This window comes from Bufo gargarizans, chromosome 6 (assembly GCF_014858855.1).
Source record: "Bufo gargarizans isolate SCDJY-AF-19 chromosome 6, ASM1485885v1, whole genome shotgun sequence".
In the NCBI taxonomy this organism is placed as follows: domain Eukaryota; kingdom Metazoa; phylum Chordata; class Amphibia; order Anura; family Bufonidae; genus Bufo; species Bufo gargarizans.
Genome location: NC_058085.1, coordinates 174,624,795 through 174,637,503, shown reverse-complemented (window position 1 = coordinate 174,637,503; position 12,709 = coordinate 174,624,795). Strand labels below are relative to the sequence as shown.

The following is a 12,709-nucleotide window of genomic DNA, read 5'->3' as shown; positions in this document are numbered from 1 at the left end:
ACCACTCTGTGGTCTGCTCATGCTGCTGCCATATCACCACTATGTCATTGGGCCACTCTGTTGACTTATTATGTTGTTCTTACTCTCCCCACTTCATGACTGGGCTACTATTTTGCCTTTTTGGCCTGGTTGACATCATCATTTATTTGACCCGTCTTCTGATCTGTCAAATGGAAGGAAAAATGAGACGCACAATGAATTCTGTCTATGTAGCAGCTGTAAGGCTTGTATGGTCCCATCAGAATTGGCTTATGATTTAGTAGCCATTTAGTAATCTCTGTTTTGAATCCACTCTTGTTTTGTTTTTGCTTTAGCATTACTGATGGATTACTGACAAAATGCTGACTGAGGGAAGGTGGATTCTGAACAGACAGGATCCGTTTTTTGGGGGTTATTGTTCTGATGAATGAGAGAATGGGCAAAATAATAAGTTAAGTCAACACAAACTTAGGCCTATTGCACACGACCGTATGGCTTTTTCAGTATTTTGCGGTCTGCAAAAAATATGGATTTTTGCGGAACGGAACAGCTGGCCCCTGATAGAACAGTACTATCCTTGGCTACTATGGGGACAATAATAGGACATGTTCTATCTTTGAACGGAATGGAAAAACAAAAATACGGAAACAGAATGCATACAGAGTATATTCCTTTTTTTTTTTTTTTTTTTTTGCGGACCCATTGAAATGAATGGTTCCATATACGGAACGCAAAAATTGGAACGGAAACGGAAAAAAATAAACATTTGTGTGCAAGAGGCCTTACTGCTTCTTCTTGACACTGACATCGACGTGTAAGGTTGAGTTAACACTTGAGTTATTTGGTCAGTTTTGGCACCATAAATGCCCAAATAAGTGAAGTGTGCAGTGATTCTAAGAGCGACCCCTGTCATGTGGGTGTCATACTGACTCACAGTATAATTACACTACCACAGCAGACTCCCTATGTGTGTTACTGCAAGGCATAGTGCTCTACGCCACTATACAGGCTCTCTGCAGCCAGGAAATAGCAGTTTTTAACTCAATTTGCCACAAATAAATTTGGATCAAAATCAAATCTTTTCGGAAAATTTGGCGACCCGACCGAATCAAATTTTTGAGAAATTCGCTAATCTCTAATTTTTGGTAATTCATAAAACACCAGGCGAACTGGACATTGTAGCCTCAAGTACTCAATCTATTTTTATCAAGGTACCAGTAGATAATCTGTGATAAATAGATAGATTGTCCAAAATCCTGCATACTTGTTTTATATACTGTAGAGTTCAGAAAATACTACAGCAATTGTGCCACCCTTGTCTGCCTTTATTATAATTATATTTTGGTTGTTTTTCAGTTCATTAATAGCCTGGGACTATTTACCAGACACATTTTTAGGACTTCTACAGAAAGAGGGTGGATGAATGGTCAAACAGCATTTTGAGTTATTTTTTCACTTATTTTAAAATCATCTAGAAGTGGCACTCTAGATTTTACTAAGAGCATGGGGGTCACATTTTAGAGAACTTTTAAATGGCACTATTTTGCTCAGTCATATGCATCAGTATTTGTAACCGAAAACCTACACACAGAAAAAAAATATATAAAGATGCGTGCATTTTCTATGTTCTAGACTTGTAAAATAGTGACAAAATATTGCTATGTAACACTGGCTGTACACTTGCATAGGGGCAATAACTATGCACATAAAGAATCTACTGGAGTATGCAATGACCAATACAGAATACAATAGTTAAAAACAATTCTGTGTGCCTCCATATGAAATAGGTGTAGGCGCATAATAAGGTAAAATGGAGGCATCATGGACATATATAGTAGTTCTTTTTTGATTCTGTGAAAAATAGAGCAATAATGCAGCCATGCACAGTCTTTCCTTAACTTATCGTGCTACTTGGGCCACCTGCACATGGGTGTGGGTAAACGCATATTATGCCTCATTCACATGTCACCATTTTGGTCAGTGATTGTGAGTCATACCCAGGATTGGAGCCTCCCCAGACATAAGGTATGAGGGAAATATCTTCACCAGTTCTGTGTTTAGAGCTGCACCTAGTTTTGGCTCACAATCACTAATGCAAATCACTGACCAAACCCTGACATGTGAAAAGGCATAATATCTGTACGAATTTCTGTGAGGATTTATATGCATTTTTGCAGCATATCGAACCAAATTCCTCAATGTCTAATTGTGGTTTTTGGTGCAGATTTAAAGCAGTTTTGCTATACACCTCAACGTTCCATTGAAAAGGGTGACATCCATAGCAAAAACCACAAACATAATTGACATGTTATTTATCAGTGCTGCAGATGAATTTCCGCATAAAAAAATAAAATAAAAAAACACAAAAAAACATAAGATTTGTGTACTCTCATGAACTTTGCTGTCTTTTTTCTGCACATGAATCCACATGGAAAAACTGCACATATTCTGCAATGTGTGCAGGTGGCCATATAGAAGTTACTATTGTACACTACCTAAATACTCAACCACAATGTGCCCTATGTAAGGCTCTTTGGAACTTGTTTCTAACAATCGGTGTATATATAATGGAAATGCAAATATACAGAAGGCATACAATAAGTAATGCAAGACTTTTGTTTTAATGCTTGAATTAAAAATGGTTTCTGAAGAGAAACCATATCATTTGCAAACAGCCTTCAGCATTTTATATAAAAATAGCTTGCAAAGTCATCATGTATAACCAACTACGTTGTTCGTTTTTATATTGTTTGCTATTTGCACAGGAATGTGCCTTCAGGCGGTTTATTTAAGCACAACTATTCTTATGTTTGCATTGCATTGTGCATTGACCTGTCTTTTGGCTTTACTTTTGCATGATATACGTACCTTGAGTCTCATCTAGCGCAAAAGCCAAACATTTTTGCTGTAGCAAGTTGTGAAATAAGGAACAAGTATCTTAAAAGAACATATGACATTAGAGGGAAAAAAAATGTAATTTTCCCCCCAGAAAAGCACCTCTCTTGTACTATGTCTAGTATTGCAACTCAGCCCAATTCAAGTGATTTATGATTGGTCTGATACCAAACAAATCTCATGGACAAAAATGGTGCTGTTTCGGGGGAAAAAAAAAACTTTTCTTATTATTGTCCACACTTTTAAAGGGAAAGTCATTATAAAATATGGAAAAGGCATACATAAAAAATCACACAAAGCTTTCAGGATTTTTTTTCTTGTTTATATTCATTGTTGATCTATTTCAATTATGTTCAATGCTGTAAATCTTGTATATGTCATATACAGTTGCAAGAAAAAGTATGTGAACCCTTTGGAATGATATGGATTTCTTCACAAATTGGTCATAAAATGTGATCTGATCTTCATCTAAGTCACAACAATAGACAATCACAGTCTGCTTAAACTAATAACACACAAAGAATGAAATGTTACCATGTTTTTATTGAACACGCCATGTAAACATTCACAGTGCAGGTGAAAAAAGTATGTAAACTCCTAGACTAGTGACATCTCCAAGAGCTAATTGGAGTGAGGTGTCAGCCAACTGGAGTCCAATCAATGAGATGAGATTGGAGGTGTTGGTTACAGCTGCCCTGCCCTATAAAAAAAAAACACACACACCAGTTCTGGGTTTGCTTTTCACAAGAAGCATTGCCTGATGTGAATGATGCCTTGCACAAAAGAGCTCTCAGAAGACCTACAATTAATAATTGTTGACTTGCCCAAAGCTGTAAAGGGTTATAAAAGTGTATCCAAAAGCTTTGCTGTTCATCAGTCCATGGTAAGACAAATTGTCTATAAATGGAGAAAGTTTAGCACGTCCTGTAAAATTGACTGCAAGAGCATAGTGCAGACTGCTCAATGAGGTGAAGAAGAATCCTAGAGTGTCAGCTAAAGTCTTACACAAGTATCTGGCATATGCTAACATCCCTGTTAGCGAATTTACGATATGTAAAACACTAAACAAGAATGGATTTCAGGGGAGGATACCACAGAGGAAGCCACTGCTATCCCAAAAAAAAAAAAAAAAAAAAACCTTGCTGCACGTTTACAGTTTGCACAAGAGCACCTGGATGTTCCACAGCAGTACTGGCAAAATATTCTGTGGACAGCTGAAACCAAAGTTTGTGGAGAAAAAGAGGCACAGCACACCAACATCAAAACCTCATCACAACTGTTAAGTATAGTGGTGGGGGCATCATGGTTTGGGGCTGCTTTGCTGCGTCAGGGCCTGGACAGATTGCTATCATCAAAGAAAAAACAAATTCCCAAGATTATCAAGACATTTTGCAGGAGAACTTAAGGCCATCTGTCCACCAGCTGAATCTCAACAGAAGATGGGTGTTGTAACAGGACAATGACCCAAAGCATAGAAGTAAACAACAGAATGACTTAAACAGAACAAAATACACCTTCTGGAGTGGCCCAATCAGAGTCCTGAACTCAACTGAGATGCTGTGATATGACCTCAAGAAAGCGATTCACACCAGACATGCCAAGAATATTGATGAACTAAAACAGTTCTGTAAAGAGGAATGGTCAAGAATTACTCCTGACCATTGTGCACCTCTGATCTGCAACTACAGGAAGGAGGTTCAACCAGTTATTAAATCCAAGGGTTCACATACTTTTTCCATCTGCACTGTGAATGTTTACATGGCGTGTTCAATAAAAACATGGTAACATTTCATTCTTTGTGTGTTATTAGTTTAAGCAGACTGTGATTGTCTATTGTTGTGACTTAGATGAAGATCAGATCACATTTTATGACCAATTTGTGCAGAAATCCATATAATTCCAAAGGGTTCACATACTTTTTCTTGCAAAAGTATACCCCCTAAAGAAGCCATTAACATTTCTCCTGCACAAAACAAGACTGTCATGCTAGTTAGGGATAATTTAAGTAATTATTTAAATTTGCTCTAAATTTTCCAAACATTTTTGGTGCAGTTTGTAATCTCTAATTTTAGCCAAATTCAAGAAGAAAGTAAGACAAAAAGAATAATACGCTGTGTTTTGCTCAATGGTGGATTATGAGACATGGGTGCTTCTTCACAAGAATGGATGGATAGAATTTCTAAGCTTACACTGTCTACAATTTAGAGACAATGAGTAATAATAAATATGATATCCTTTTTGTAAGACACAGTATCATATCTGTCCATGTGTTGTGTCTGGTATTAAGGCTTAACTTATTTAACCACTTCCTGACTTCCACTGCAAAAGTCTTGTCTTTAAACATGGTGCCTGCTCAGAAGATGAGCTGGTGCCAAACCCACTGGGTGCTTGCTATTTTATATAACAGGCACCTAGAGCAAATCTTTGGATCAACAATAACACTGATCATGTATATTTAACCCATGGTCACCTGAGAGGCTTTTCCCTGGAGCGTTGCAAGATTGGGATGCTGTTTGTTCTGGTTGCCTTAAGCCTTCTAAAGAAAGTGTGCGACAGGGCTCCATCTAAAAATAGTGACTCTCTTGTAGGCTACAGTAGCATTTCATTGCAGTCTATGAGAGAAGCAATTGAATTATCGTATGTTCAAGTCCCCTGAGAGGACTTAATATAACATCAAAAAAATATTTTAAAAAATGTTGAGTTAATAACTTGGGACAGACAAAAGTAAGGATTTAGCATATCTTTCAAAACTAGACTATACATATGACAAAAGTGAATGATATATAAAGTGATACAAGACTGCCATTTATTGAAAAGTGAATATACTTATAAGGCCATAAAGGATTTTCAGTGCACCTATGTGACAGGCTTGTCAAGCAGGGACAATGTACAATATTTAATGTTCTGTACCGTGCATTGTATTTAAAGTACAGAAGTGGGTGTCAAAAAGACAGGAAGCATGGTTTTATATACTAGATTAGGAAATATGATTGACATTGCTAAAATAATATGTATTCAAGACAATGTGCTATGATTTCTAGCCTACTGTTTAATTGTGCTGCATAGCTATGTTTGCAGTAGTAAAAATTAATTATCTCAGTGTGCAAAGAAACAAGAGTAACCATTCAAACCATTATAAGTGGCGTCTGGTGACAAAATAAACAGTCACAAGTTTATAATTCTTGTTTTAAATATATTAAAATCTGCAATCAGATCAGATTTTAAAATGTTAACACTGGTAAAATTAGTAAGACTGAAGAAATATAAAGATTAATTGTGACTATATTAATGTGTCCTATTATTTTCATTATTTCTAGGCAGTGGAAACAAATCTTGCTTCCAAGGACAGCCACTGGGTCTATGTTAATGAGGTAAGAAATGGAACTATTTAGCTTGTAGCTTGTACATGTATATTATGAGCATAATGTTATTTACACAACATTAATAGGAGGGGGGTGACATGGGAGGGGGAAAATGTGCCATGGAGGGGTAGAAATGTGACATGGGGAGAAATGTGACATGGAGGGGGAGAAATGTGACATGAAGGCTGAGAAATGTGACATGGAGGGGGAGAAATGTGACATGAAGGGGGAGAAATATCATATTTCTCTCCCTCCATGTCAAACTTCATTTTCCCGCAACGCACCCACATCTTATCAGGATCATATCCATGACGCCCGTGTGAAAGAGGCCTTAGTGTTTTCACTCTCACACTCTCTCATACTGGTCACTGGAAGTTCAACATGGCACCTCATGGCAAAGAACTCTCTGAGGATCTGAAAAAAAATGTTTTGCTCTACATAAAGATGGCCTAGGCTATAAGAAGATTTGGGTTTGGGTTAGGTGTTGTGCAGATTTTATTATTTTCACTTATAACATGGTTATGAGGGGAAATAATAGCATTCTCAATACAGAATGCTTAGCAAAATAGAGCTAAAGGGGTTAAAAAAATATAAAAATAATTTAACTCACCTTAATCCACTTGTTCGCGCAGCCCGACTTCTCTTCTTTCTTCTTCTTTGCTGTGCAGGAGGAAAAGGGCCTGTGGTAATGTCACTGCACTCATCATATGGTCCGTCACATGATCCATCACCATGATGACATATGTGGCATATGTCATTTTATGTGGTGATAACTTTAAAACACTTTTACTTATCCAAGCCAATCAAAGCCATTTTCTCATCACATATTGTACTTCATGATGACAGTGGTAAATGTGAGTCAAAATATTTCATTTGTATTTATAAAAAAAATACCAAATTTACCAAGAATTTGGAAAAATACACAATTTTTTCTGAACCTTTTTGTCGGCGCTAAAAACAGGAGGCAGGGTTCTTGCGTGATATTTTTTAAAAGAAAGTTATTTTTATTCTTTTTGGCATTGTGTTTCAAGGGCGCTCAGCCCTCTTCATCAGGACAATAAAAGTATACTGGGCTGTGCGCCCTTGAAATGCGTTGACAAAAATAATAAAAAATACTTTCTTTTAAAAAATATCACGCAAGAAACCTGCCTCCTGTTTTCAGCGCCGACAAAAAGGTTCATCTTTTTTATCTCCAATACTTTATCTCTCTTGCCACACCTGGGGCAGAGAAAAGGAACCTTCGCAGCAGTACAGGATCCCGCACACTGGATGGGAGAATACCAGCAAAAGCATCATACAGTTGTTGTGGCTCTACACAACAACAAATGGTAAGCACTTCTTGTATAAAGTGCATTTAGACTGTAATACAGCCCCACACACAAGGATCAGCCTCCTGTCTCCTTTGTCTCTCTCCCTTTATTTTTTATCGCTTGGTATTACACTTTTTGTGATTTAAGGTGACAAAAAATAGCTTTTTTGATACAGTTTTTATTATATATTTTTTTATGGTGCTCATCTAAGAGGTTAGGTCATGTGATATTTTTATACAGCAGGTCGTTATGGACGTGACAATGCCTAATATGTATACTTTTTTATTTATCTAAGTTTTATACAATAAAAGCATTTTTGACACAAAAAAATCATGTTTTAGTGTCTCCATATTCTGAGAGCCATAGTTTATTTTTATTTTTTGCCCGATTGTTTTATGTAGGGGCTCTTTTTTTTGGGGATGAGCTTAAAGTTAGGTGAACAAAAAATGATTGTTTTAGCACAGTTTTTACTTTTTCTACGGCGTTCAGGTGAGGGGGTGGATCATGTGATATTTTTATAGATAGATAAATATTTTTTGAACAATTTTGTGTTTTATTTTTGGAAAAATTGTTATTTTTTTTACTTGAAACTTTTTTTTTTATCATGAAAACCCCTTTTTTTTTTTACTTTTGTTCTTTGCTCTTTATTTTTGTCCCACTATGGGACTTCAAATTCTGGGGTCTGATCCCCTCTGCAATATATAATAATAAATCCTGTGTTGTAATACATTGCATGTCAGCTTGTATACTGACAGCCTGCCTGTGAAACCCAGCCTTAGGGCTCATGCACACAAACTTTTTTAGTGTTCAGTATACTAGTCGTTTTTTGAGTTACTTATACTGAACCATTCATTTCAATGGGTCAGCAAAAAAAAAGAACTGAAATATCTTCGTGTGCATTCCTGTCATGGTACATAGTTAAGATAAGGGAAGGAAACTGAGCACGACAAGGCAAACTAAACAACTGACTAGGCCCCAAATACTAGGGAACAAAGGGGTCACCTCCTAGCAATCACTAAAACACTTTCCCTAAGCTGCTATGCCCATGTGCATATCTTGATGGTAGATATGAACATGCCCACGTACCTAAGACTGTAACACACTGAACCAAACCCTCAGCTGAAGGGAAGAGGGAAAGAGACACCCAGCTCCTACAACAATGGAAGGATCTAGGGTCACCCTAGAGGCCTAGTAAAAACAGACACAGAAGGAAAAAGGTAAAAGGACTTATCTAGAGATGTGTTGGAGCAACGATCCACCAAACTTCCAGAGCTCACACAAGGCAGAACTATAACCCACAAAGGCTATATGGAGAGGAAGGAATAAATAGCCTCACCAATTAACTAAATAAAAAACACCTGGGAGGAGGTTTGATTCAGTTTAAACCCACAACAAAACAAACTGTCAGATTGAGTCACGTGTACTTACTCTGACATATCTCCTCCGAACACCAACAGGGCAGGGGTGGCAATTCTGTTTCAGTATTTCCATTTTTCCGTTCCGTTCAAAGATAGAACATGTCCTAATATTGCCCGCAAATCACATTCCATGGTTCCATTCAAGTCAATGGTTCCGCCAAAAAAACGGAACACATACGGAATGTACTCCGTATGTCTTCTGTATCCGTTCCACTTTTAAAAACCATCTATTTGAAATTTTATGCCCATTTTTTTCTATGTAATTACTGTTTACTGTATATGCCATACGGAGAAACGGGTTACCCTCCGCAAACCCTCTGCATGCCATAGTCAGCTTTGACCATGGCATCAGTGTTTTCATCGATACCAGTGTATGCAGAAGGGGCCCGGCTGTCAGCTCCTGCACCCGCCCGAGCAGCCCACCGTACATGTACTGAAGAGATCCCAGCGAGCGTTTGATCCTTAGTTTATGTATCATTCATCAGTCACAATGTATCAATAGTAATGGACACGTTTTGGCCCATCCAGCCTTCTGTTAGGTCAATAAATATTGGGACATTAATGAATAATAATCATAAATCAAACTTTCACTTTTTAATACTTGGCTACAAATCCTTTGCAATCAATTACAGCCTGAAGTCTGGTACGCATAGACCTCACCAGACGCTGGGTTTCATCCCTGGTGATGCTTTGCCAGGCCTCTACTGCAACTGTCTTCAGTTACTGCTTGTTCTTGGGGCATATTCCCTTCAGTTTTGTCTTCAGCAAGTGAAATGCATGCTTAATCGGATTCAAGTCAGGTGATTGACTTAGCCATTGCATAACATTCTACTTATTTCCCTTAAAAAACTCTTTGGTTGCTTTTGCAGTATGCTTTGGGTCATTGTCCATCTGCACTGTGAAGCACCGTCCAATTAGTTCTGAAGCATTTGGCTGAATATGAGCAGATAATATTGCCCGAAACACTTCAGAATTCATCCTGCTGCTTTTGTCAGCCGTCACATAATCAATAAATACAAGAGAACCAGTTCCACTGGCAGCCATACATGCCCACACCATGACACTACCACCACCATGCTTCACTGATGAGGTGGTATGCTTAGGATATATAGACCACCTAGCCAAGTCAAAGAATTAGATGATCTACTAGTTAAATAGCTAAAATGACATTGAAGGGGGAAGTTATCATTATGGGAGACTTCAATCTTCCAGATGTAAACTGGAAAACCAAAATAGCTAGTTCTGCCATAAGTACAGATATTCTAAATTCCCTACTGGGATTATCTCTACAGCAAGTAGTGGAGGAGCCAACCCGGAAGGAGGCCATTTTAGATTTAGTATTCACAAATGGGAATTTGGTATCTGATATTACGGTAGGGGAAAGCTTGGGATCTAGTGATCACCAGTCAGTGTGGTTTACTATAAGTACAGTGACTGAGTCACACCACACAAAAATAAAAGTTTTAGATTTTAGAAAAACTAACTTTTCTAAAATTAGATTAGTGGTATGCGAGTCCCTATCAGACTGGAACCGTTTCATTGGAGTCCAGGAGAAATGGGACTACTTAAAAGTGGCACTATTGAAGGCAACAGAAAATTGCATTAGGCTTGTCAGTAATAGCAAAAAAAGGAAGAGACCACTGTGGTACTCAGCAGAAGTGGCCAAAATCATTAAAAACAAAAAGATAGCATTTAGGAATTATAAAAAAAAAAAAAAGAGGATGACAGACAAATTTATAAGATTAGGCAGAGAGAGGCCAAACAAGTTATAAGAGCTTCTAAAGCACAGGCAGAAGAGAAATTAGCTCATTCAGGGAAAGAAGGTGATAAGGCATTCTTCAGATACATAAATGAAAAAAGGAAACTAAAACAAGGAATTACCAAATTAAAAACTAAAGAAGGAAGGTATATGGAAGAAAATAAAGAACTAGCTGACTGCCTCAATGAATACTTCTGTTCAGTTTTTACAAAGGAAAATGAAGGAGAAGGACCTCAGTTAGGAAAGAAAACTAATGAATCTTTTGACGCATGTGTCTTTACAGAGGAAGAGGTTCTAAGTCAACTGTCTAAAATTAATACAAATAAGTCACAGGGGCCTGATGGGATACACCCAAAGCTATTAAAAGAGCTCAGCGGTGAACTAGCAAAACCATTAATATATTTATTTAACCAATCACTGGCAACAGGAGTCGTCCCAGAAGATTGGAAATGAGCAAATGTTGTGCCCATTCACAAGAATGGTAGTAGGGAGGAATCGGGTAACTATAGGCCAGTAAGCCTGACATCAATAGTGGGGAAATTAATGGAAACCATACTTAAAGAAAGGATTGTGGACCATCTAAAATCCCATGGATTGAAAGATGAAAAACAGCATGGGTTTACTTCAGGGAGATCATGTCAAACTAATCTTATTGATTTTTTTGATTGGGTGACTAAAATAATAGATGGAGGAGGTGCAGTAGACATTGCTTATCTAGACTTTAGTAAGGCTTTTGATACTGTCCCACATAGAAGGCTTATCAATAAAGTACAGTCATTGGGCTTGGACTCCCATATTGTTGAATGGATTAGGCAGTGGCTGAGGGACAGGCAACAGAGGGTTGTAGTCAATGGAGTATATTCAGACCAAGGTCTTGTTACCAGTGGGTACCTCAGAGATCTGTTCTGGGACCCATATTGTTTAATATCTTTATCAGCGAAATTGCAGAAGGCCTCAATGGTAAGGTGTGTCTTTTTGCTGATGACACAAAGATTTGTAACAGGGTTGATGTTCCTGGAGGAATACACCAAATGGAAAAGGACTTAGGAAAACTAGAGGAATGGTCAAAAATCTGGCAACTAAAATTTAATGTTGATAAGTGCAAGATAATGCACCTGGGACGTAAAAACCCAAGAGCAGAATATAAAATCAGTGATACAGTCCTAACCTCAGTATCTGAGGAAAGGGATTTAGGGATCATTATTTCAGAAGACTTAAAGGTAGGCAGACAATGTCACCGAGCAGCATGAAATGCTAGCAGGATGCTTGTGTGTATAGCAAGAGGAATTACCAGTAGAAAGATGGAGGTGCTCATGCCGCTCTACAGAGCACTAGTGAGACCTCATTTGGAGTATTGTGCTCAGTACTGGAGACCATATCTCCAGAGGATATTGATACTTTGGAGCGAGTTCAGAGAAGAGCTACTAAACTGGTACATGGATTGCAGGATAAAACTTACCAGGAAAGATTAAAGGACCTTAACATGTATAGCTTGGAAGAAAGACGAGACAGAGGGGATATGATAGAAACTTTTAAATACATAAAGGGAATCAACAAGGTAAAAGAGGGAAGAATATTTAAAAGAAGAAAAACTGCTACAAGAGGACATCGTTTTAAATTAGAGGGGCAAAAGTAATATCAGGAAGTATTACTTTACTGAGAGAGTAGTGGATGCATTGAATAGCCTTCCTGCAGAAGTGGTAGCTGCAAATACAGTGGAGGAGTTTAAGCATGCATGGGATAGGCATAAGGCCATCCTTCATATAAGATAGGGGCTATCCATAGTATTTAGTATATTGGGCAGACTAGATGGGCCAAATGGTTCTTATCTGCCGACACATTCTATGTTTCTATGTGCAGTTCCTTTCCTTCTCCATACTCTTCTCTTCCCATCACTCTGGTACAAGTTGATCTTGGTCTCATCTGTCCATAGGATGTTGTTCCAGAACTGTGACAGCTTTTTTAGATGTTGTTTGGCAAACTCTA

The 12,709-nt window shown here is 37.9% G+C and overlaps 1 protein-coding gene across 1 annotated transcript in view; it reads left to right on the top strand.

The window, feature by feature from the left end:
* The window catches only part of GRID1 (glutamate ionotropic receptor delta type subunit 1), a 1,225,827-nt gene that overhangs the window by 660,527 nt on the left and 552,591 nt on the right, over positions 1-12,709 (top strand). Inside the window, exon 4 of the mRNA XM_044299563.1 lies at positions 6,192-6,245. Within this exon, the coding sequence (XP_044155498.1) occupies positions 6,192-6,245 (54 nt within the window). The remainder of the gene's footprint in view (positions 1-6,191; positions 6,246-12,709) is intronic.